This window comes from Carettochelys insculpta, chromosome 6 (assembly GCF_033958435.1).
Source record: "Carettochelys insculpta isolate YL-2023 chromosome 6, ASM3395843v1, whole genome shotgun sequence".
Taxonomy (NCBI): Eukaryota; Metazoa; Chordata; order Testudines; family Carettochelyidae; genus Carettochelys; species Carettochelys insculpta.
The window spans coordinates 91,834,372-91,859,433 of NC_134142.1; the positions used below are offsets into that span (position 1 = coordinate 91,834,372).

Consider the following 25,062-nt stretch of genomic DNA (forward strand, 5'->3'; position numbering starts at 1 on the left):
TTATTGGAACTCCACCTGTGAAAAGTCAAAGCTGACAATGGCTCTTTACAAATCAGTGTTATTTCTTGCCCTAATTGCAGGGGGTCCCAGAAAAGGATGTGCACACATGGCACACACAAAAGTCTGAGCACTAACCATGGATCAGCAGTGATTAGCATGAGCCAAAGTTAGCAAGGGCATGGACAGCACCAGGGCAGCAGACTCAAGAAGGCTGACACAGCACCATTGGATCATACAGACATCTCAAGCCAGAAGCACAACGCAGACGGATGGCTCAGAACCCCAGAAACTGGTGTCCCCACATACACAGAATACTGTACCTCCTGGCCTGATCCATCCCATTTTGCTCTGCTAATGGAGTCAGTGCTGACATCTGTCCAGTAGACATAGTCATCCTTTGAGTCCCAGTCCAGAGCCACAGCACTGCGCACATCAGCCAGGGGGATGACGTCATCGGACAGGTCTTCTGTGTCAAAGCTGATCCGACGGATGTCCATCCTTCGGGCAAAAAGCAGGAACTTGTCAAGACCTGATCAAAGGTCGAAAGGTCTTCTTTTAATTTCTCTAAGTTCAACAACATGGTAACAGACACAGACTATTCTCCTCTTACATCGGAGCACCACTGCAAACACACCACTCAAAGCTGATTCATAGGCCGGGCCCTTGCTGCTGGGAATAGTATGGCAGGAGGAATGAAAGGAGGAAAACATAATGTTGGGAAGCTGTTTCCTGGAGTGTGGGAAATCACACTGCGTGGAACAAGCCCATCATGGCCCTCAAAAGACGGCACAGATCTGACCTAGAGCAGGTAGCTTTGCCACGATCTACGATTCCAGGAGACCGAGGGGCTAATTCTCCCGTAAGTGAGCACATTGTAAATCAGAAGTAACTCTCCCCTGCAGTCAATGGAATTGAGCTATTCATGCCTCACAAAACCAAAGGATGCAGCTCATGCGGGAGTTCCCAGGTGACATGCACGTTCAACTGTGGACACTGCGGCCTTAGTATCACTGCAGGTGTAAGCAGGCTGGACTGGGTATGCAAACCAAGCATGCATCAGCTTGCGCCAACCTGATACGCAGCAGGAGGTGCAAAAATGGTGATGGGAGGTTATAGTAGTTCCCCTGTGTTTCTCTACTCTCCTCTAAAGGCTTTTTCTGCTGCACCTCTCTCACCCCATGCCTGGAAGTGACACAGCTGCTGCTTGCTCAGACTTCTGACCCACTTGGGATGCGGGGCTGCTTGAGCACATCCGAGACGGGGAGCATTTGGGGCTGTGGCATGCAGGCTCTGTTCCCACCCCACTTACTCTGAGCACAGGTGTGGCTGCTGGTCTTGCGGAAGCCTGTGGGGCAGGCACAGGTGTAATCCTTGCTGTTTGGCAGGCACAGGTGAGTGCAGCCCCCATTGTTGGCCCCACAGCGGTTTTTCCCTGCTCAAATAGTCAAAAACAAAAACAACCACACATAAGGCAACCAGGAAAGAGAGCAAGAGATGTAGCAGGGGTGAGGACAGGTGGCAAGGGCCGAGAGAGTACACAAACACACACACATCAGAGCTGGGAAAAGTTTTTCTCTGGGGTAGCTATTTGGAGCTCCTGCCCATTCAAGTAAACCAGCCTCACAGAGGACATGGGCCCAGAGGACTTACACAGGGAAGTTATTCAGTAGGTTAGGAAATGCTTGTAAAGTGTAAGAGAGGTAGCCATGTTAGTCTGTATCTTCAAAAACAACAAGAAGTCCTGTGACACCTTATAGACTAACAGATATTTTGGAGCATAAGTTTTCATGGGCAAAGACCTGCTTCATCAGATTACGAAGTGGGTCCTTGTCCACAAAAGCTTATGCTCCAAAATATCTGTTAGTCTATAAGATGCCACAGGACTTCTTGTTGTTTTTGTAAAGTGTTGCAGCTATTTCAGAACAACTTCTATGTACACAAGCCCTGAACTAGTGGTCCCAAAACTTTTTTGGTTGCATTCCCTACCACCACCACCTACTCCACACCCCCACAGGAGCTGCAGTCAGGGGTGGGAATGGTGGTCAGGAGGAGGGCCAGGGCTGCAGCTGAAGCTGAAGCAGGGAGCCAGGGTTGGGAGCTGCACCGTGGCCAGGATCAGAGCTGCAGCTGGGACGGCAGCCAAGCGTAGAACTGCTGTCAGGCACCGGTGGCTGGGGACAGGGACAGAGTGGATCCCAGTAGCAGGGCAGGGTTGAGCTCTCTCTCCACTTACTGTGGGGGGCTAGCCCAGGCCCCACTGCTCCCCCTCCCAAATGTTCCTCTGCACCCCTTAGACGGGTACATCCCACAGTTTGGGGACCACTGCCCTAAATAGTCACCATCAGAAAGCAACTGTCCCCCAGTGCAGTCGGGGCAGTTAAGATCCACCCTTCCAGCACTTGGTGCTGAGAGCCTGAAAATAACATCAAACCAAGCATTTCTTCATGGAGACATTTGCACTGGACTCTGGTAAGAGAAGTAAGCTTGAGGAGGTGCCTGGGCTTGGATGGGGGAGGTGAGTAGTAGATAGAACAGGAGTCCTGAAGCCCAGGTCTGGACTCTCCCTGCTGTAGATGCTGGACAGTGACATGTTCCCAGCTGGTTGGCTTTCCCCCTGCACATGTCTCCCTGCCCCCTCTGCAGTTACCTGCTGGCTGGCGCTGAGGGTGCAGAGTGTGGATGTCCATGGGGAAATGGAGCTTGTTGCGGATGATCTCCTGGTTCTTGCCAGTGAATTTATTGGCACTGTTGATGCTCTTTGTGTGCCAGTCCGTCCAGTATAGGCTATCCTCAAACACTGTGATAGCAAAGGGGTGTGGGAGGCCTGCAGCAAGAGTCCAACACAGACATGAAGGTAAATCCAGATCCCAGGAAAGCCAGACTAGCAGAAAAGCAGAGGGAAGCTCCTGAGCCTGTTCTTGGGGCACATTCCTACACATCTAGGGGTCTCTGACCCTAACAGACTCAGCAGAGCCAAATCCAAAGAGCTCTGCTTCTCTACAAGGCGAGGAGGAGGGCAGAGCCTGTCCCCAAAGGGTGGGAGCAGTATGGCCAACTCACCCCATGGTGGTGTTTGGGGAGTTGATGAAAATGAAAAGTAAATGTAGCTGTGGTGTAGCCAGAATGGGAGAGACGGGTGGGCGCAGCAGGGCTGCCTCTCCCCTTCCAGCTGGGAGACATGGGGAGGGGTAGATGCTCTGGCCAGGGGCTGCTGTAAAAACGGGAGCCCCTGTAAAAATATGTACCCTGTACCCGCCACCCACTTTACCCTTCTGCTTCTCTTGCCAGGCGCTTCTGCTGGGGAGTGGGGTCAGAGTGGTGGGGCTTACACTGGTCTGCCGGCACAGTGCTCCAGCCAGAGAGCAGGGTCAGGGCATGGAGGCTTGCTAGCCCCTTACTCCACTCTCTATCAAGAGCCCTGGATGAGTGCAGCAGGGCAATCCCCACTCCCCTGGCCCAGCTGGAACACTGGGTGGAGAGAGGCAAGCCCCCACACTCCAGCAGGAGCAGTGGCAGGGCTGGGGGTGGGTGGGCCTGTATGCTAAGTGGTTGGACCCCAGCCCACCCAAGATCACTTGTAGCTAGGCCCCTAAAGCATAGCAGCCCCTACAGGTTGTGCCCAAGTGCACAGTGCTGCTGCATCTTCCCTGATGCAGCATAACTCCCCCCACAGCTGAAACCAAATTCTCACCTTGGCTGATAACAGCCTTCCTGTTCCGCCCATCCAAGTCAGCCCTCTCAATGACATGGTGTTTGGCGTCCACCCAGTACATCCGGTGCCCGGCATAGTCAATGGTCAGCCCGTTGGGCCAGAAGAGGTGCGTATCAGCAATGATGCGTCGATTGGAGCCATCCATGCTGGAGTACTCAATGCGAGGGGTGTTGCCCCAATCTGTCCAGTAGATGGTGCTAGAGGAGGGAAGAAGAGGCCCTAAGAAGGATACCAGGCCTTACTTAGCAGCTAAGGAGAGAACAAGCTGGCACTGTAACCTCAGGCTATGGGACTGGCTGGGTCTGATCACCCAGGGGGTGTAAGAGCAGCCACAGCCTGCCATGCCACACTCTTTGGATTCAAGTTGCAGGGACCCAAAGGAAGGACAAGCACCTCGTTGGATGGATGCATGCTGGCCTGGAACAACATCTAATTTGGACTGAAAGAGATGTCAGGGCACCAGCAATGTCTCTACTTTTGTAACTGAGGAGGCAATCCCAGAGATGTCAGGGCTATGAACTGCCAGGCCTAGAGGTCCCAGGGTCAGCCCTGGCACAAATTAGCACTACTTTGGAGGGTTCTCCCAATAGGTGCACCCCATGCCCTCCACTCACCCCTCCATGGGGTGGAGCGCAATTGCTCGTGGCTTCTCCAAGTTCTCCCACAGAAGCACTTTTCTGTGGGTGCCATCCAGATTTGCCACTTCAATTCGAGATGTCCCAGAATCTGTCCAGTACAGCTTGTCATGGATCCAGTCAATGGCAAGTCCACCTAGCCAAGGGGGAGAATTATTCACAGGCCAAACCCAAGAAGGACAGATTATGCTGCTAAGAACAATTCCTCTTCGCCCTCAATCTCTCAAGAGGCCCAGCCAGGGAGCAAGTACCCTTCCCCATCCCCATCCAGGGAGAGCCATACACAGGGGCACACATCCCAGCTGTTTCTATCTTCCTCCACTCCCACATTGTGGGGTTTGATCAGCTTCTCATGCCTTTGCCTCAGCTGCTGGCCACACACCTGGGCTCTCGAGCCCTGTGGACACCACCTCCTCCACATTGCTGCCATTGAGGTTGGCCCTCATGATGCGATCCAGTGTGACATCTGACCAGAACACCAGCTCCTTGTTGTGGTGGAAGTCGAGGGCAATGGCATTCTCCAGGTTATTCAGCAGCAAAGTGTACTCGGAGCGGTGAGGCAGCACCTGCCGGATGTCAATCCGATTGGCAAAGAGCAGCACTGGCTCCGGCCCTGAGGAGAACACAGAAGAGGGCATAAGGGGAACCTGGCATGGTCTCCCCCGAGCACAATGTCATTACTTTGTTATGTGGTTACCAGACAGCCAACAGGTGGGTGTAAACCACTGGGCAGAGGAGATAGGGTGGGTGTTCAGACTGATGGTGCTGTGATGGGAAGCTTTGAAGCACTTTGCAAATGTTCCCCAAGAGCCGATCACCCGCATCCCATGCCCGCGATTTTCCATCAACCCCAGCAGCCATTCTCCCAGATACAGGAACTTGCCACAGCATGCTGGCCTCACTCTCCACACACATACATATGGTGTGCTCCACCCTGCCCCTCTCCAAAACAGCTTCTCACGCAGCTTAGCCTGAAAGGACAGATGAGATAATGGTTACAGTCAGTCCTAGACAGACAGAGCAAGCTTAGCAGACAGGGGCTGCCTTTTTGTTTTCTTTGTTTTGTCTCCTAAGTAGGTGTACCAGGTCACATGAGGGGAGCTAAGGAAAGCTAAGGTGAAAACAGTATGTGTCTTTAAAAGGACATGGTGTGTCCGCCGACCGAGAATGATGTATGCAAATACAAAGCAGAGTCTTGACAATCAAGAATCAGTGATTACGAGTCTACTTCCTTTTCTGGTTACAAAGCAGGGCTCCAAACCCATAGAGGAGCAACTGTGCAACCAGCATGACGGGCAAATTCTTTCTGCTGCAGTGTCTGGGGCACAAAGGAGCCAGAAGGAGGGAAGCTGGGCCTTACACTACAAGAGGGAGAGTTGTGATGGTACACAGCTACCAAACAATGGGAAGTAAATCCAGAGGCTGAATCTCTGACATAGGCGGATCAGTGATTATTAGGCACACACATGCACACACACACACAAGAAAGAGCTGACGGTTCCTTCTTACCCAAAGCTTTGCAGCTGCGCTTGTCTGGGCGAAGCTCATAGCCTTGCTCACACCAGCACTGAAAGCCCCCCTCACTGTTGGTGCAGCCCTGGCTGCAGTAACCCTCCTCAGCACATTCATTCACATCTACAACAAGGTAAAGGAACAAAGTCACAGTTAGGTCACCATGATCCCATCCCCACCAGGAGCTATCCAGATCTCCCTGTTGCTCTGTTTCTGTGTCCACATTCCAACTTCCACCCTGTCACAGACCTCCAGCTGCAAGTACTCAGAGCAGCAGTGAGGAGAGATGGAATGACCGTGGCCCTGCCTGCTCACCTTGACATGATCGGCCATCCTCCAGAAGCCTGTAACCTGTGTGGCAGGTGCACTGCACTGTCCCACGTGCCATCTGGCACTTCTGGGAACAACCCCCGTTGCTGAGGTTGCAGTTCTCCTCACCTGTCCGTGGACCTGTAAGGGCAACAACATGTAAAGAGAACAGAGTTGAGGCAAAGCAGCAGCTATTATATTTGGCTCTTGTTAGACAGCAACCACCCTGTCTGAAGGGAGGAGACTCCTACAGAAGCCTGCATCCCCTCAGGTGGCAGTCACATTCTGCTCAGAGGAAGGGAAACAGCTGCTCCCAAGATCTGTGCATTGGCGACTGGAAAAAGATCACTCGCTGCAAAGGGAGGCAGGTGTTTGACAGCACTTGATTGATCTTCCTCTTGCTCCTCCCCTCCCCAAAGCTTGTGCATCAGTCACGCAGGTACCACTGCCGGGATCTCTTCCTTACAGCCTGTAACTCCTCTGCCAATCCCTCGGGTCATTTCCCTGGGCACGTGGCTCCCAATAACATCACAGGGGCAGAACCACACTTCACCCGGCCCAAGCATGCAGCGATGGGGATGGGGGGGACTTACGGCAGTTTTGGTGGGGACTCTCATCGCTGCCATCTCCACAGTCATTTGCCCCATTGCAGAGTTTCCTTTGGCCAATACAGCGCCCGTTCCCACAGAGGAACTGGTCAGAGGCACACTGGGGACTCCCTGTGGGGACAGAAGGGAAGTCTATGCCCAGAACTAGGTACACATAAGAACAGTTCAGAGGTTTGCTGCACAGGACAGCAAGTCTCCAGAAGTGTTCCCTGTAAGCTGCACCGGGGGGTCAGGGAAGATTCAAATTCTGTCCTGCAGCCTTGCAGAGCACCCACAGCTAGGACTTTTTGTTTCCACCGGTGGTGCACATTCGCACATTCCCCTGGGCACTTACAAAAATGCATTCCACACATGGATGGAAAAGATTAGTGGGAACACTGGGCAGACAGAGGCAGAGTGCCCAGGAGCGCAGTCTCCATACCAGATGCTGTTGCTGAAGGGTGGAGAATGGGGAAGAGAGGAAGGAATGCTTAGCCATCTATGTCTATGAGGGTGTTGCTTCCTTCTGTCAAGGCCCACCTGTGTTCTCGCAGCTCTCCTCATCACTGTTGTCAGAACAGTCGTCCTCTCCATCACAACGCCATGACAGACGGACACAGCGCCCAGATTTACAGCGGAACTGGTCAGCTGTGCACATGGATGTGGCTGGGGAAACAACAAGGCAGAACAACTATAATCCAACCCACCAGTTTCACGTCCCAATTTCCTTCCCCTTCATATTATCCCCACAGACCAGGCCTTGGCCTCGCATTCCAGACACTCACTGCAGTTCTTCTCATCTGACTGATCATCGCAGTCAAAGTCGCCATCGCATCGCCAGCCAGCATTGATACACAAGCCACTATTACACATGAACTCCCCGGAGCGACACGGCTGGTGAGATGCTGCAGAGAGGGCACGGCACATTAGTCCCCCAGCATTCCAACTCCACCCACGCCATCCGCACGTCAAACTGGCAAGAACTTTGAACCCCATGCTCATGGCAACCTTAAATCTCTGACTGCCAGAAGCCAGAAAGGGAACTTGGGTGAATCACTCCAGCTGGCTGGTGCTGCACACTGCCCAGGAAGCTCTGGGACTGGCCTCTGTTGGGAACAGGACATTGGGCTGGATGGGTCTTTGGTCTGACCCAGTATGGTTGCTCTTAGATTACTAACCCATTCAGGAATGCTTCCTGGCTATATGATGAGCCTGCTACCAGGACCCAGGCCAACAAAACCAGCTTGGGTTCCACCAACAGAAACGTTCCCTCTAGACAATGTCCCTTCCCAACCAGGACCGTATGGAGGGATACTCCCATCTCCAGCCAAATCCTTCCATTTAGATCAACGTGCCAGCTGGAAGGACCCAGGGGATGACCCTCCCTTGCTGCTGACTCACAGCAGTCAGACTCATCAGACCAGTCCCCGCAGTCGTCATCCCCATCGCAGTGGTAGATGTCCAGGATGCAGCGTCCATAGGCGCACTGGAACTCCTCGAGGCTACAGGTTGTGGCTGGAACATCTGATGCTGACAAGGAAACCAAGGGGAAAGCAAGGCTAAGGGCACAGCGCGAACCAGGGTGTACTTATGTTGAAGGGACAAAGAGGGGCCTGGCAGGCAAAGTGCATGTGCATGAGCGACTTGCTCTCTCCAGCTCTCCGGGTGTACACAGCACTGACAGGGACTCAGATGACTCACTGGAAAGCGGTGGACAGGTGCATGCAGTGGAACTAACCTGCTCAGCACCACACAGGATCCATCCTGCCAAGTTTAATCCTCACCAGAGCGATAACCTTAGCTCTGTGTTATGGGGGGGAACCTGAGGTATAGAGAGGGAAAGCCAGGGACAGCACCTAGGAATGCTAATTCCCTCCTTCTGTGCTCGGAGTGAAAGTTCATACCGCCTAGGCTTATACTATACCACAAGGAATGGGGGTTGAGGGCTGGACTCAAAGCAATATGTCATCACAGAAGTGAGGGCATTCTCCCCTTCTGACTCTGCCTTATATTCCTTCAATACAGTCAGCCTTTGGAGCACAGTGAATTTCCTCTTCCCGAGGTCTGAGGTGGGTCAAACTGCAGGTCTGAAGTATGGGACTGCTCCTTTAAGGGTTCAGAAATGGGATGGGAAGCTAAGCAGTGGAGCAGCAAGGTGCCCGGGTTGGCGCCAAGCCTTTGAAGTGTCGCTTCCCCCTGACATGCTGCCAAAACAAACTGCTCCTAATCATTAAAATCCTTCCCAGCAGACTCTGACCCTGGGCAGGACCTGGCACGTTCAGAGTCAAGGGCTTGCCTGCTGCCCTGCTGTGGGACAGCCCACAAGTGCTGCACAGGGAGGTGCCCTCACCAAGGAATTCTTGGCAAGTTCAGTGCAATGGAGACTGAATTCCTTTCTTGGCCTGGGCAGGGAGCTGCAGAACACTGTCCAGAGGAGGAAAGGCAGCACTCAACAGTCAGAGCTCAGGCTAAGGAGCCCAGCTAGATCCCTAGAACCATGGACAGGCTTTGGGATGGGGACTGGACCAAAAATTGCCACTGCTGGGGATTGATACGGAACTGCCCCTCCATCTGACAGCAGGGGACAAAGGCAACAGACATGCAAAAGAGGTTTACCTCATGCCAGTGTCTGATGTCCAGATGCTGGACATGAGCCCAGCTGTCTGGCTCCAGATGCTTCTCTAGGCTGCTGCACAGGCAACCAGTGGGGTTCAGGGAAGAGAGGGCAGCTGACAGCCAGGGGAAGAGAGATAAAAGGAAGGAGGGCAGGAAGCTGACCCTGCTGTCCAAATAAAGCCCTTCTTTGTTAAATGGTTAGAGAGTAGGGAAGGGGCCTAGACGTGCTTTGGGAATCACAAACCGAGCCTGCGTGGAAGTGCACTATTTCTACCCACCCCGCCATGCAGAGGGATGTTGGAGCATCTCCCTCTCCTTTCCCCGGGGCCAACAGAGGTGAGACAGGCAAGAGAGTTGGAAGGAGGGAGGGGGGCTGGCTTCCTCTCAGAGCCCTTTCCCGTCTCAGAAATCTTTGCAGCCATGGCTCCCTGCCAGCTCTCATTATCTGGAAAGATAAAAGACAACTCCCCCTCCCTCTCCCCCACATATTCCCTCCCTCCCTTCATTGGCCCTGATTCCCTCCCCCGCCCCACCAGAGCCTTTTGAAGTTTCCTCCTATCTAGAACAAATTCTGCAAAATGCCCTTGAGAGCAGGGCGGGGGAAGGGAAGCTCAGCAAATTCCGCAGTCAGTAACTGCCACTCAAGCGGTCCTGTAGCACCTTAACGACGAACAATTTTGTTTTTCAGATAATAAGTTTTTGTGGGTAAGACCATTACCAATAAAAGTTCATTACCTAATAAATAAAATTGCTTGTCTTTAAGGTGCTACAGGATCGCTTGTTTGCTTGTGTTTTTGAAGCTACAGACTAACATGGCCACCCCTCTGAGACCAACTACCACTCAGATACTGAAGAAAAAGGGGGTGAGAGGAGTAACAGGATCCTGACCCCGTTGTTCCAGGCTCACAGAAGGTGGACAGCTACTGCTGGCTCACCCACGCTCCAGGATCTGCTCCCAGCTCTTTTATCCACTTAGCTATTATAGGACAAAATCTCCAACAGAAGATCCAAGTGAAGAGATGAAGGTCAGGTGGGGCCCCCAAGGGTGTGCAGGTGTGGGGGGCCCCGCCTAGAATTTTGTAAAGGAATCGAAGCTGGAGAGGGGACAAACCCTTCTCCACTTAACTATGTGGTCAGTGTGTGGTGCACAGGATCTGTGGCTCTGGCTCAACCGCACACCAGCCTGAGAGCAGAAGGGAGAAGCAGCCAGCCTAGGTTAGCACTTACGGAGAGACGCACAGTGTTTGTCTGCACCATGAGGCCGATGATGACCCTAGCCCCAGGGATGAAACGCAGTGAGGCTACTAGCACAAACAGGACCAGTTCATTTCCAACTTCTGTGACAGAAGGCACACGAGGTCCCAGGTTGGTAGCAGGACCAAGCAGCTAGCTCTCAAGGCTATAAGGGAAGGAGGGTACTTACGGCAGCTCTCCTCATCTGAGCCATCCTTGCAGTCTGTATCACCATCACAGAACCAGTGCTCAGCTATGCAGCTGCCATCACTGCAGCGGAATTCCTTCTCTGAACATTTCCTCATGTCTGCAGGCCAGAGACAGCAGTGCAATCAGAGCCCAGATCACCCAGGGTAAGCAAACCCATCGGTGCCCGCCACAGAATCCCCCAGGACACGGCCTCTGTTGCCTGGGCACAGCAGCAGTGCTCGTTCTGTTTAGCATTGGATGTTGGATTAAAAATGAATCCCCAAGAACTCAGAGCTCTGCATCAAGGACCAACAGGTCCCAGCATAGACAAATGAGACCACGCTGGGCGGCTGCTTGGAAGGGAAGCTCCATCCCCTCAGACCAAAGTAGTAACTTTAGTAAGCATAACCCCACCTGCCCATTTCTGACAAGCCACCTGTGTGGCTTACCACCATTTAGGAGACCACTAGCGCCCAGTGGACGAGAGCATATGCTAGTCCCTTTGTAAGAAGCTGTCCAAGGCCGATTCCCCTTCAAGGAATTCCCATGGCCATGCCACTCACCACACTGCTCATCGCTGTTGTCACCACAGTCATTGTCACCGTCACAGTGCCACAGGCTACGGATGCAATATCCATTCTGACATGAGAACTCATCCTCCTCGCACTCCCGTGGTGCTGCAAGTACACAGCCGAGAGTGAGCTGAAGACAGGCTTAGGTACCTTACAGAGCCAAGTCTTCAGCCCAGCACAAAGGGGCCCATTTGAGCAATACCCTCCAAGGGGGTGCCACCACTAAGAGGTACTCGTCTACCATCATCACCACACAATATGGTGAGGAGGTTAGAGAGAGTCAAAGCCAGCCCAGGGTTCCAGGAGAGACTCGCTTCCAAGTTTTGTCACTTTCTCCCAAACCCTGCAGCCCCAAGAAAAATGGAAAGGAAACGTCTGGTGTGCAGCCAGTGCTAGGGCTTTTTCACAACCCAACAAGAGACTTGAATGATCCTGGCATGGAACAAAGGGCAATACTGGCTCCCTTCTCAAGGAATTAATATGTTTCATCATGGTTAAAATAAGCACACACCGGTCAAACTGCAGCTTTACCTACCTCCCATGGCCAGGTAAAAGCTGCCCTAACAGGGAAGGAGATGCTGACGAAAAGCAGGAGCAGAAGCTCACTTCTCCCAGTTTTGCAGGCCTAGGAGTGTCAATCTGCTTCTGCCCAAGTCATCTCTTCAGATCCCCTCCGAGAGCTGTCCTTGCAGGACAAGGAGGAAAGGACAGCATCTTTGGAAGTGGACCCTTTCCTCACTGAGGAAGAACCAAATCCAACAGAAACTTTCAGCTAGGACAAGAATTTCCTGTGCTACGTACTGGGCAGTTCATTTCACTGACGTAGCCTATGCTTCCCAGTAGCTGAGCAAAACCCATGTCCTTCTCCTTCCTACAGTTCCAAATCTTCCTCCTTGTTCTTTCCTGCCACTGAAAAAGACCTGTCCACAGCCCATGTTCCCCCAGCACCCAGCTCAACATTTCAAATGAAGGCAAAAGGTAAGCAGCCGCCTCAGACCTGAATAAATTAGCAATAGTAGGCATCAAAGCCCACCACAGAGATAACCTTGAATAAGGTCTTGGCTTCAGGCCCAGAGAAATCACCCTTATGCCACAGAACAGGGAATAAAGACATTTCTCTTCAACACTTCCCTCTTTTGCATTATCCCCACATCCGAGTAGGAGCTTGCTGCTGGGTCCTATGCATAATATTGGTTTGCTGGGTCTTCTGTTTCTCCTAGATTTGCTGCCATGTAAGAGTCATGTGGAAAGGTTCCTCTCAGTGGCACTGGATTTGGGCTCACTATTCCCATTAAAATCACCACCAATGCCTTGCTGCTCTGATCTCCCAAGATGGCATCGGGGATAGAACCAGAGAATACTGCCTAACATGAACAAACATGTGCACACTAAATTTATGGGCATCTCAGTCTCTGTCCAGAGGAATGTCCATGTGAGCTGGCTCTTATTGCTGAGATTTATGGATTGAAAAGGGCAAGGAAAAGATATTGCAAAGCTGGATGACAAAACTGGCATAGAAAAATCTCGAACCAACAGAGCCCTAGCACCACAAACCCCTGCCCTCAGTCTATACAAGGGACGGTGATCGGGGTGCAGTACCCATTAAATAGCTCCAGTCCCTTTGAAGTATTCTGAGGTCTGGCAAAATGGCTCAGCTATTGTTTCGGAAGTGGAAGGGGGTCATCAGTGAAAGCATCAAGTCAAGTGCTCATGAGGTGGGCTCCAGACCACATACATGCGCAAGGATGAGCCTGCACGCTCCTTCCCCATTGCTCAGTGTACTGGGAAGAAGTGTGTGTCAGGGAGCTGAGAGCACTAGCCTGAAAGCACACAGCTCAGCTCCCAGCAGCCAGACACCAGACCTAAGGTCAGGGACAACTCCAGAGAGCTGTCACTGATGTGTGCTGCTGGAAAAGCTGGTTCTGTGGCACATGCTGACAGCCTTGAGATGGGGGCAATGACACTAACCAGGAAGCAGGGAGGGGCACTTCCATCACTGAATAGCCTTTAGTAACAAAAGACATCCCCAAATAACACCTGTCCCCAGAACAGAAGCGAGAGAGAGAGAGAGAGAGAGAGAGAGAGAGAGAGTGGAGCTGCAAGAGACCAGGTGTATTTCCAGTCACAGTCTATCCACTTTACTGGCATGACAACAGCTCTCAGTCCTGCCAGATTTAGTATGGTAGGCCGGGTGCTTTCCAGGCTGCGCTCTATTATGTGGTGCCAGGTTGCTGCATCCCAGGGTAACTGGGCCTCTGGCCAGACCAATGTCCCTACAGTAATGAAGCCATTTGAAAGGAGAGGACCCTGAGGATGGCCCCACACAACAGCGGAGTCAGAGAGTGGAACGAGAGGCCAGAGGAAATTGGCCAGACAAACAATTTAGTGGGATTTAGCAGGGGTTAGGCATTTCCACGAACAAGGAGCATATGAGAAGCTCAGCTCTCTGGGAAGCTTAGGGAAATGCTTCATGGGACATTAACTAGCAGGCTGCAGGGCATAAATTGTTCTCCATCTGGGACTGGGAAACATCCCCCCTCCCAAGGATTAAGACCTACACATCTGGCTGGCCAGGTGCACTGGGGGATGGTCGCCCTCCCTGAAGCACCAGGTACTGGTCTTTGCAAGATGCAACATATGGAATTGTGTGGACCGTGGCACTCATCTTTTCAGCAGCATTTCATCCTGCCACTGAAGCGTTAACTTACGGCAGTCCTGTTCATCAGAATCGTCTTCACAATCATTATCTCCATCACAGACCCAAGAGCGACGGATGCACTTCCCATTGTCACAGTGGAAATCCAAGGGTGAGCAAGTCGGCAGCACTGGACAAAGGAGAAAGGAGACAATTCACTATGTGCCTGCTGCAGGTTTCCTATAATGACCATTTCCCCCACCCCTGCTAGTGAGGGACAAACTCCCCAGAGGTAGTGAAGATGCATTTAATATTATCAGTAGGCCCTACCAAACTCACAGCCATGCCAACCATGTCATGGACCATGAAATGTGGTGTCCTCTCATGAAATCTGACCTCAGTGTGCTTTTACCTTCTACTATAGAGATTTCCCTGGGGAAACCAGCATTTCTCAAACTGGGGTTCTGACAAGAGCAAGTTGCAGGAGAATCACAGGGCCAGTTTAGGAGGGTCACGGTATTGCCAGCCTTACTTCTGTGCAGTCTTCAGAGCGGGGCAACTGGAGAGTGGTTGTTATAATGTTAGTTGAGTGCCCAGCTCTGAAAGCTGCGCCCCACCATCAGCACTGCAAAAGTAAGAGTGACAACCCCATATCCATGTTGCCTTTATTTTTGTTTGCTGCTTTCAGTGCGTGGCAGCTGCTGACTAAGGTCCCAACGCTGCAGGCAACCGTGCAGAAATAAGGGTGGCAATACCACACCATACCACCTGACTACTGTGCTGTTGCCGGCAGCAGCTCTGCTGCTCTCCAGCTCTGAAGGCAGTGCTACCACCAACAGCAGCACAGAAGTCAGGGTAACAGTGTAACAATTCCACCCCTACAATAACCTTGCAACCTTCACAGCACTGTGGCTGCAGAGGGGTCTGTGCACATCCACAGGCTGCAGTCTGAGGAAGAGCACATGCCCAACCCTGCCCTTCCCTCCCCAGTGAGAGGAACACTCACAGCCTTGGGAGGCTCATGCTTTCAAGTGCTGCCAGCTGCTGTGGTAAGGAGACGACACAGGGCTCTGCTCCTGACAGGTGTGTTCTCCAAAGAACAATGTAACCTTAATGATACAAAGAGGAGCAGAGCAGGGAGAGTCTGTGTCTCCAAAACCCTTTCATCCCAGCCCATCCTGCTGATAGCATCTCCCAGCTATCAACAGCCAGGCCAGTCCTGTTCTGCTAGGCTCGTAACTCCTTCCTCCCCTGCCAAACACGCTGGGTGGGAGTGAATACAGCAGCAACATAATAGACAAGGGAAGGGGCAGCTCTTCTGTATGCTAGGGAAAACATATTGGAGGGTCCCACTTTCTGTGTTCCCAGCCCCCTTGATTCTCTGGCCCCCACAGCTCAGAGCTGCTGCCAACATCCTGTGTAACCAGTGCACATTAGACCAGGGAGCCCCAGAACTCTTTTAGTAATCATACCCACCTGGGACTGCAACAGGATTAAATTCAGAGCACCTCCTGAAGCTTTGCAGACTCCCCATAGCAAATGCCAGCACCCTTATCTTCCACAGCTTCACTAACCCTCCTAAGAGGCATCTCTGCGTGACAAAGCATTCTCCCTTTTCTGCAGGGATATTATGAACATAAACCCAGAAGCAGGCATGTCCCTTTGCTATAGCTGGGCAATGGCAAAGAAGTGGGCACTTGTCCCAGAGGGCTCCCAATCTGAGAGCACAAAAATGCAAGAGTCCTATGGCCTGTTCTGCCTCACACAGACACATGGTTCCCGTTTCCTCAGGGCAACTTCAGGTCCTTTTTCAACTTGGTGCACTTGGGCAGTGCTCACCTCCTAATACAGGGCATCTCTCTGAATCTTCCACGGTTCCTCAGTGGCAGTGCATAGCCCCGCCCCATTCCAGCTTGTTTGTCACCTCTAGCTAAAGTATTTCTAAGGGAGGTAGCATCATGCTACGAAAGTGTAAGTATGCTTTTTGACCATCTCTTGAGACGTGCATCTTCCATTCCACTTTTAGCTTCTTATATGAGCTAATCACAACAACCGCACCCTTAAACACCATCTACTGAAATACCAATCCCTCCAGCTGACAGTGCCATTCCAGGGAACAAAATGAAAAAAAAAAACCAAACAGTTCCCCCTCCCATTACAGCAAAAGCCATATGGGATGGCAGATTAGGAACAAGGCTGAAAGCCCCCAAGATCTGAATTCTACTCTCCCTATGGCCACTGACTGGTCTTAGAGATACTTCATAATTCAACAAAGGATGTAGGTATAATACACCTTTACAGAAGTTTAGGAGACCCAAAACAAGACATCTGCGGAAAAGAACTTTCACTACTGATATTTCATTCACTCTGATTTAGAGTCATGCACTGAGAGACAAGCAGATGCGATGGGTTGAAATTAAGAGGGGGACAAATTTGCCAAATATGAAGGAAACTGCCTGACAATGAATGTCCCAGTGTGTAGGCCATTCTCCCCAGGAAAGGAGCAGAAGCCCCACCACACAGAGCATTTAAGACAGCACTGGACAAATCTCAATACGCCGTCCTGTATTGGCTCCAGAGAGACAGACCTGAGGATCCAAAAGGCCTTTTCCATTTTTACAGCCTAGGATTCCACGACAACTTGTTCAAATCACACTGGCCTCTTAAGGTATACCTAGAAAGCCTGCCACCTTGAGTCTCTGAGCCCAGGCCAACAGACTGACTCACAGGGCTCATGGTATGGCATTTAAAATACCTTTATAAAGGTTGTGGCTCAGACAGGAACTCAGGCACTGATGCCCATCACTCTCAGAGGCTTCAGAGCTCTAAGGCTACACAGCTACTTTTAGTGCTGTAGCACCATTATGAGTCTTCAGATGTAGGCTCTAAGTCTTGCTGCCACAAGTTGCCACTCCCTGTGTAGACAAACATACTCCCCACCTGTCTGTGAGGCCTGGATGGAGATGAAAGCACACACACACTTCTCTAAGTCTACCCAGAGACTCAACAGAGGAGCAAGTTTTCTAGCTACTGACTTGTTTCCTTTGCGTTCTTTTTAAAGAGTGGCTGCGCACCTCTGACGACCTCCTTCTAGAGAATTCCCAGTGCTGACAGAACATGGAGACTGGAATTCCCCTCATGCCCTAGGGCAGGAAGTAGGATCACAGCCTCCTCCCCAAACTTTAACATGCATCCCCCGCTGAAAAACCCCACACCAACCAGGAAGTGTGGGTTCTTGGATCTTGAGAGACAAGACAACCCCATGGCTCCCTGCCCCTCCCCTCAATGCAGCCTCTGTAAACTGCACACAAACCAGACCCTTCCTGGCCTCAGCAACAGTTTCAAGGCTAAAACCATCCCCCCATCCCAGCATATGCATTACCGTCTGCTCTCCCCAGTCTCAGCATGACTAATCACCAAAGGGCTGTGCAGGAGCTGCCTGGAAGGGAATTTGCATACACACTCTCCAGGGAAGAATTTTTCTGGCTCCCTGAGATTTAGCCACTAGCATCGGCTCAGAGCTGATACCAACATCCCATTCAACTCCTGCTTCTCTTCACGAGCTTACTGCACAAAATGAAATTTCACCCCTACAGGGAGCAGTTCAACCAACTTCATACTCTCCTGAAACATGAAAAATGTTAGGGAAAAGAGAAAATGCTACATGCAAAGAAGGGCCCCATTCCCCACAGGCAGCACATGCATCAGCCAGCACACACAACACCAGAGCACGGATACAGCCCCACTTTCCACAAGAGCTTCCTGTAAAGAAACCCAAGACAGGCTGGAATTTCATAGAATGTAGGAACTGCGAGCTCAGCTCACTAGAGTCCATCTGGTAGGGATGCTGAAATGGTTAACCAGTTAACAGCACTTAACTGGTTAACCATTTTAAACTAGGTCCTGCCTCCCAGCCTTTCGGATGCTGCAAGGTCTCACTACTGTCCTGGTTGCAGCCAGGGGGTCCTGCTGCCCAGCCCACCAGCCCTGCGCAAGCGGGGCTGTTCTGGCCAAGTGTAGGGGCCAGTTAACTGGGAAGCATAGCGGCAGAGCCACCCAGTCCATAGGACAGTTCGTGGTAGCCACCCCAGGTCCCACTCTTTGGGGGCCTCATGGTGGTCACTTCAACAGTCCCGTGGATGGGACCCAGGGGCCTACTGGAGGACCTGACCTGAGGCAGCAACAAGGATCGACTCCACCCCCCCGGTCCTGCCCCCGCCGCACTCACCACAGCAGTGGGAGCCAGAGTGGCCCAGCAGCCTGCTCCACTATGCCCCACCGAGCCCCGTTTCTCTGCAGCAGGGATGGAGCAGGGATTGGGCTTGGGAAAGGGGTGGAACAGATGGGGAGCAGAGGCAGGTAGAGCCTTCAGCAGAGAGGCGCCCTGGATCCCACATCAGGGGGTGGAGGGTTGTCCCAGGTACCACGCTTCCCTGCATACTGGTGAACTGTTTTAATATCCCTACCATTTGGTGCAGTACCCTGGGCTAGATGACAAAAAAAATAAATTAGCCAACCCACATAAACTAACTTGAATTTAAAAGAGCAGCAAAAACAGAGACTCAGCTTTTCACTCAGGCTAGCAGTTTGAATTCAAGCCTAAAAACAAAGCTGCCAGAGCTTCACAGCTATTTTAACCTGGATTAGCCAGCACTGAAGTTAGCTAGCTACCCAAGTGAAGAACACCTTTTTTTGCTGTGTAGACCTACCCTGAGAGTGACTAGTAGACGAGGCTTTAGAGGAAAATGTAGGAAACCCCAGATGTGTCATTATGCAAAAGCATCTCCACAGGGTAAACTTACTCCTAAACTCACTCCCTTCTGCTCCTTGTAGCTAATTTTATGCATTAATTTTACATCCTGTATTTGTCATCCTCTCTAATGTTACTTTGGAGGCCCTCTAATCATTTTTTTAATCCCTCTGGGCTCTTAGCCTTAGTTGGTACCTTGTAACAATGAGTTCCACAGACTAATTCTGCTTACTGCCAGTGACCAAAGGCCTTTGAACTCCTGACTTCTTCCCTGTACTTATCCTTATTACACAATCACACTGGGAGTCACCCAAGGTTTCAGCAGAGCTAGATCTACCTTAGGCCTGCTATACCCACTACCTCCCATTACACAGAGATGCTTTTTGTGGTCATGGGAGGGAAGTCACAAAAGACTAACAGGCTGAATCTTGTCCCACAGCCCTTACAATGTTTACCCTGCTGTGTGCTGAGGCAGCAATTGGCTGGCACCCAGGAAAGCGAGTGCCTCAAAGGCAAAGGTGTCGACTCCATGGGCACCCCCAGAGAAAAATTAGCAGGTGCTCAGCACCCACCTGCAGCCAAACTGCCTTTTTTCCCCAGTGCCTCTTGCCCACCAGCAGACCTACTGACCAACTCCTTCCTCTCCCTCCCAGCACCCCCTGCTTGTCACAAACAGCGGTTTTGCGCCATTCAGGAGGTTCCAGGAAGGAAGAGGAAGAGCAGGGATGTGGCGTGCTGAGGGTGGAGGCAGGGAAGATGCATGGTGGACGTGGAGCAAAGGCAGGAAGAGGCAGAATGGAGATGGGGCTTTGGGGTGGAGGTAGGGAGACCATCCATCCCGTTTTCGGTGGGATGCCCCCATATTTGGGATGCCAAAAAGGCCTCCCAATTTATTTTATAAAAGGGACTAATTGCCCTGTATCTGCTGCGCAGGTGCAGCTGCCTGCCGGAGAGCCCTTACTGTGCGTCAGTATGTGCTCTCCAACAGAGGGAGCCGGCAGGTTAGCTGGGGAAGAGAGAACACCATGGCTGCTCAGTCTGTGCCACTTCCCTGAGGCTTGGGGAAGGGAGGGGGAGCGCCACAACTGGTCCATCCCAGCCACTTCCCTGAGGCTCGGAGGGGGATGTGTGGCTGTGGGAGATATGGTCACCCTAGGCGGAGGTGGAGTGGGGGCATGGAGTAGCATCCCCAGCTGTAAGGGAAAACAGCACGTAGGCTCACCTCCTTACCAGAAGGACTGTTTGCTTGAATAGTACTGTCTGTACAGTTTGAAGGTGCCTGGGGTGACACCAAGAACAAGAGATTGCATTTTATATTCTTCACAGAATCTACATTAACATTTTGTAACTGTCTCCGGGCTGGCTTTGAGCCACAAATAACACACCATGCTGCTCTCCAGCTCAGACCCACTGTCATGGGCAGACACAAGCATGGATGTCTACTGGGGGAAAAAAAGACACTGCTGAGATGTAAGATGGCTGAGGGGTCCAGTCCACGCTCACTACAGGTTTTTCCACACATACGACAGGGGGTTATTTACAGAGTACAATTGCGCTGGACACTTTCCTTCCTCCTCTGCTATTACTTAGCCTCTCAAGAAAGGTAATTCTCTTCAAAATAGGATGAGGTTTGATGTCTGATGCAACACCAGCCAGCTCGTCTCTATGTGCGGGGTCAATGCCTCTCTTCTTAAGATACACCTTCAGGGTATTCTTGCAGCATTTCTGTCTCCCCCGCATGAGTTCTCCTACCATGACTACGTTGAGAAGAGAGGACTTGCTTCAGAAGATGAGTACCAGTCACCTGCACATAAGGGCCAGCCCAGCAAAGTTGAAGTTTCATAATCTTTGTCTCAACAGTAGTGATGTTAGCTGCAAAGAGAATGCTGCCACTGGTGTGCAATCTCCCCACCTAATACAGAGAATCCTCCTCTGGCAGCACTGATGACACCACTCCAAACACTTAAGATGGCATTGGTATGTCACTCATCTCACACACCAAAAAAGAAGAGTGGGGATGACTAATGTATTGTAGATCAGAATCTTAGTTTCCATCACAGAGCTCCACCAATAAGGACACAATGAAGCAACATTCTGAAGGCAGCAGTGGCAAAACAGATCCTATGTTTGATATCCAAATCAGGATTAGCTGGTAGCCACATCTCCCACACAAAATAAGGAAAATGTTCAATGTTTTCCAGGAGTTCACCACCAATGGCAATTTGTGGGAGAGGGAAGGCAACAGCCCATCACGCAGATTTGTTCCATGCACAAAGGCCAGGGACACTATGCCTCTGTTTGTTGTGGATGCTTATCTCGCTAAAAGAAACCAGCAGTGTGCACAGCAAGACCGAGATTGAGGTGGAGACTCTTAATCCAGTCAGAGAGAAGAAATCAGAATGCTCAGCAGGAGCCACTACATTTTGCTGTTATTTCTCCAAAACCCAAAACAGAAAATACTCCCTCTAGTGGTACCACTAAACCTGATGTTGAAACATACTGTCAGAGCATCTGGAATCTTAACACAAGCAGTGCAAAGGTAAGACAGAAATCAGCACCAAATCCTTTGCAGTACTGAAGTGACAAGGGTCAGTGCCTGGGAAGCTCCATGTCTTCTGTGATGTGGTTTGTCTCAAAGATTAGAAGATGTGAATTAAGCCAACACAAAGCCAAAATCCCCAAAGTAGGGAGATATGGGGCTGGTGTCTCTTCAGGAGTAGAGTTAATGTAGGTTGTGGACTTTACTCTGAATTTCCAGACTTTCAAAAGTTAGAGGATTCTTTTAAGTTTCAAATTCCTGACTTTTGAGCAATGGTTATGTGGTTTGTGGAGTGTTTATTTGATTTTTGTTTATGCTAGCTACAGAAAAAGGCTCCTTAAGGATTTTTTACTCTTGGCATCATCTCACAATTTTGATCTGGGACAGATTAATTTAACAGTGTCACAAACAGCCCACATCTCAGAAGTAAAAGGAGACACAGAAGCCAGGAAAATATGTCAAACAAAATAAGGTACACACTCAGGTAGCTCAAGAGCAGCTCTTTACACATCCTCCAGTTTTCAGAACAGTGCACTTCTATTCCACTTTCAATAACCTAGGGCAAAAAAAGTAACCCTACTTTCCTTATGTCCAGAGAGTGTTACACAGCAGTCCCTGTCCCAAAGATCTGACAAGTCAAAGGTAGTATGGGGCCAACACAAACACAGGTGGAGTATATTCATGATAGCAGGAAGACTCCATGAAAAAGGCAACTGCTGGGATGAAACAAAGCAAATCCTGTGAAGGAGCAGCCTGTTTCTCAGGGTTGAGGCTGACTTTACTCAGTTCTCTTACCACCTGTCTCACAAAGTGGGAATCGTGTACAAAAAAGATAAAAATATTCCCAGTAACTAGGAAAGGGCCAGGCTGCATTGCAAATGAATGCAGATGTGAAGACCAGTCTCCTGCCTACACTCTGCTTTGCTTTCGTTAGCAACAATCTCAGGCCACTTCTGCTGGCACAAGGAGTGTAGGCAGATGAGATGTTTTGGTAGAAAGTGGTTCCAAAACAGAAGCTGTCATAGAGCCAAAGAGCTGCCATCTGAAAGCCTATGAAGCTGGTATGACAGCTGCAAGGATGCTTATTACTATTATTACTACAGTGCTTTGGCTTGTAAATATGATCCAGAGAAGGAAACAAATATGACATGAACTAATTGGCTCCCATAATAGCAGGGGTTCAGCTATGGGAGGGAAGCAGTCCCTGCCACAAAGTGGTAGACAGAGAACACATGCTGGCAGAGGGAAAGTTTTCCTAGCCCAGCCTATGAATGCTAACTCTCAGGGCCAGGGGAGACCCTGGGTAAATCAGATATACCAGCTACTCTGATGAAGTAAAACTGAGCAAGTCCTCAGGACACGCAGGCAGGGCTGGAGGAAGTGTAACAATAGGGAGTGGGGGGAGGAGGGGGGCAAACGGAGGCTGACTGACTCAGAACCCATACAAACTTGTTTCACCCTGGGAAAAAGGCTTCTCCAAGACTTTTACTCACTGGAGCATTCCTTGTCCTTGAACTAGAAATACAAAGGGGAAAATAAATGCACTTCAGTTTGGGGTGACCACGAGATTTCTCTCATTCAGGGGAAAATTTGACAGAGGATATTGGTGCCACCATCAGAGCTGAAAGTCTGAGACAATGCCCATTCTTAAAAGATTACATATTTTCCTCTGTGCATCCCTTTCCTGCATGCACTTTGGGCTGGTACATCCCCTTTCATTGTTGTATGACTTAACATAAGACTGGCCATACTGGATCAGACCAAACATCCATCTAGCCCATTATCCTGTCTTCTGACAATGGCCAATGCCAGATGCCCCAGAGGAACAGAACAGGTAATGATCAAGTAATCCCCCTCCTGTCCTGGTCTTCACAACATCCTCTGGCAAGGAATTCCATAGGCCAACTGTGCACTGCATGAAAAAAGCCTTCCTTTTGTTAGTTTTAAACCTGTTACCCATTAATTTCATTTGGTAACTACTAGTTCTTATGTTATGGGAACAAGTAAATAACTTGTCCTTATTCATTTTTCCATACTGTCATGATTTTATAGACCTCTAACATATCACTCCACACTCTCTTAGTCTGCTTCTTTTATAAGCTAAAAAGTCCCAGTCTTTTTAATTTGGGATATCAGGAGTTTTAGACATAATAAAAATGAGCAGATGAGGAACAGGGCAAGTCCAGAATAGGAAATGATGAGAGAAGGGAGCTAGAACCAAACATTGTTTGTCAGGAGGAGGAGGAGGAGGAGGCAGTAGCAGTCTAACTGGGACAACAGATGGAGTTGAAGAAGCTGGACGAACTGTGAGAAAGTAAAAGAAAGGAAAGAATTAAGCTGTAATGGGGGTGGCTCTGCAAGGTGCTCCAGCCTGGCATGAAATTTTCACCCTTTCTCTCACATAAATTATGAAGCACACTGCAGGCTGCCACCAGGAAGGGAATGTTGCCGTCGCTGATGTGTAACTGAGTCAGGAGGCACCTGAACCTGGCTTTTAATCAGCCAAATGCACATTCCACCACCATTCTGCACTTGCTCAGCCTGTAGCTGCACTGCTCCTTACTGTGGTCCAGGCTGCCTCTGTATGGCTTCATGAGTCAAAGGAGTAAGGGGTAAACTGGGTCACCCAGAATTACTATTGGCATTTCCACATCTCCAATGGTGATTTTCCAGATGGGAAGAAAGCCCCATTCTGCAGCTTTCTAAATAGACCAGAGATCCTAAAGATGCACAGATCTTTCCTGACCATCCCATGCTAATGTTGGTGAAACAACTCTTGTGATCCACCAAGCCCACGACATCATGGAGAAATATAACTTGAAGTTTAAGTACTCTGTGGCAAGGAGATCTGGTGCCAAGCTATAGATGTGCATTCCAGCTATTGCCCTGGCACAGTTAGGGAACCCCATTGCAGAAAAACCATCCTCTGCACGTTTCCCAGAATCACTGTCTTTTGTAGCAGAAGGATATTGATTGCTCTGGCCACCTGGATCACAGTAGCCCCCACTGTAGATTTGCCCACTCTGAATTGAGTGTGCTCTGACTGGTAGCTGTCTGGCATTGCATGCTTCCATGCAGTAACTGCCACATGCTTCTGAACTGTCAGACCAGGTCTCACTTTGGTATTGCAGTGCTTCAGGGTGGGGGAAAAACAATTTGCAAAGTTCCATGAAAGTGTTCTTATGCTTGCAGAAGTTTTGTAGCCACTGCTGATCATTCTATACCTGCAAAACAATGCACTTCCACCATCTGAGGGTTTTCACAGCACCAGAACCAGTGCTCCACTGTGTACAAAGCACTGAGTGCAGCTAGCATCTCCCCACTCTTCCTCTCCAGTGTCTCACATTTGTATATGTTCACATCCTCCTCAGAGTCTTTATCGCTCTCACGGTTGCTTAGGCTATACACATACCACAGGACAATGTGTGAGGTGCTCAAAATACTTGCCACAACAGTTTTAAGCTGGATAGGTTCCATGCTCGCCCTTGCAATGGCATCTGCACAGATACGAAAAAAAGCATGAAAATGCTTTTTGCCGTTGCTTTCCAAATGGAAAAGGAAGAGAGATGTGCATTGTGGGATGCTGATGATACACACCCACAATCACCCACAACATATTTTTGTCCTGTCAGACTCTGGAACAGAAATCCACAATGCCAGGGAACTGTAGGATAGGTACCCACAAAGCATCGCTGATAAAGTTGAAGCTGACAACACTAATGGGGAAACACTCCATTGACTTTATGTGCCAGTGTGGACATGCACCCTTGACT

The 25,062-nt window shown here is 50.4% G+C and overlaps 1 protein-coding gene across 7 annotated transcripts in view; it reads right to left on the reverse strand.

Annotated features, from left to right (window-relative positions):
* LRP4 (LDL receptor related protein 4) overlaps nucleotides 1-25,062 on the reverse strand; it is a 107,188-nt gene that overhangs the window by 31,252 nt on the left and 50,874 nt on the right. For 3 of the 7 annotated variants that reach the window (XM_074997613.1, XM_074997611.1, XM_074997615.1), the window contains exons 3-17: nucleotides 14,074-14,190; nucleotides 11,357-11,470; nucleotides 10,795-10,911; nucleotides 8,157-8,285; nucleotides 7,541-7,660; nucleotides 7,296-7,421; nucleotides 6,762-6,887; nucleotides 6,175-6,309; nucleotides 5,857-5,982; nucleotides 4,730-4,960; nucleotides 4,327-4,483; nucleotides 3,692-3,909; nucleotides 2,648-2,824; nucleotides 1,310-1,435; nucleotides 321-529 (exon numbers count right to left, since the gene is read on the reverse strand). In XM_074997613.1, coding sequence (XP_074853714.1) covers nucleotides 321-529; nucleotides 1,310-1,435; nucleotides 2,648-2,824; nucleotides 3,692-3,909; nucleotides 4,327-4,483; nucleotides 4,730-4,960; nucleotides 5,857-5,982; nucleotides 6,175-6,309; nucleotides 6,762-6,887; nucleotides 7,296-7,421; nucleotides 7,541-7,660; nucleotides 8,157-8,285; nucleotides 10,795-10,911; nucleotides 11,357-11,470; nucleotides 14,074-14,190 — 2,228 coding nt within the window. Of the gene's footprint in view, nucleotides 1-320; nucleotides 530-1,309; nucleotides 1,436-2,647; nucleotides 2,825-3,691; nucleotides 3,910-4,326; nucleotides 4,484-4,729; nucleotides 4,961-5,856; nucleotides 5,983-6,174; nucleotides 6,310-6,761; nucleotides 6,888-7,295; nucleotides 7,422-7,540; nucleotides 7,661-8,156; nucleotides 8,286-9,649; nucleotides 9,855-10,794; nucleotides 10,912-11,356; nucleotides 11,471-14,073; nucleotides 14,191-25,062 lie in introns of those variants that run through there. The other 4 variants (XM_074997614.1, XM_074997612.1, XM_074997617.1 and 1 more) reach the window with 3 other exon arrangements.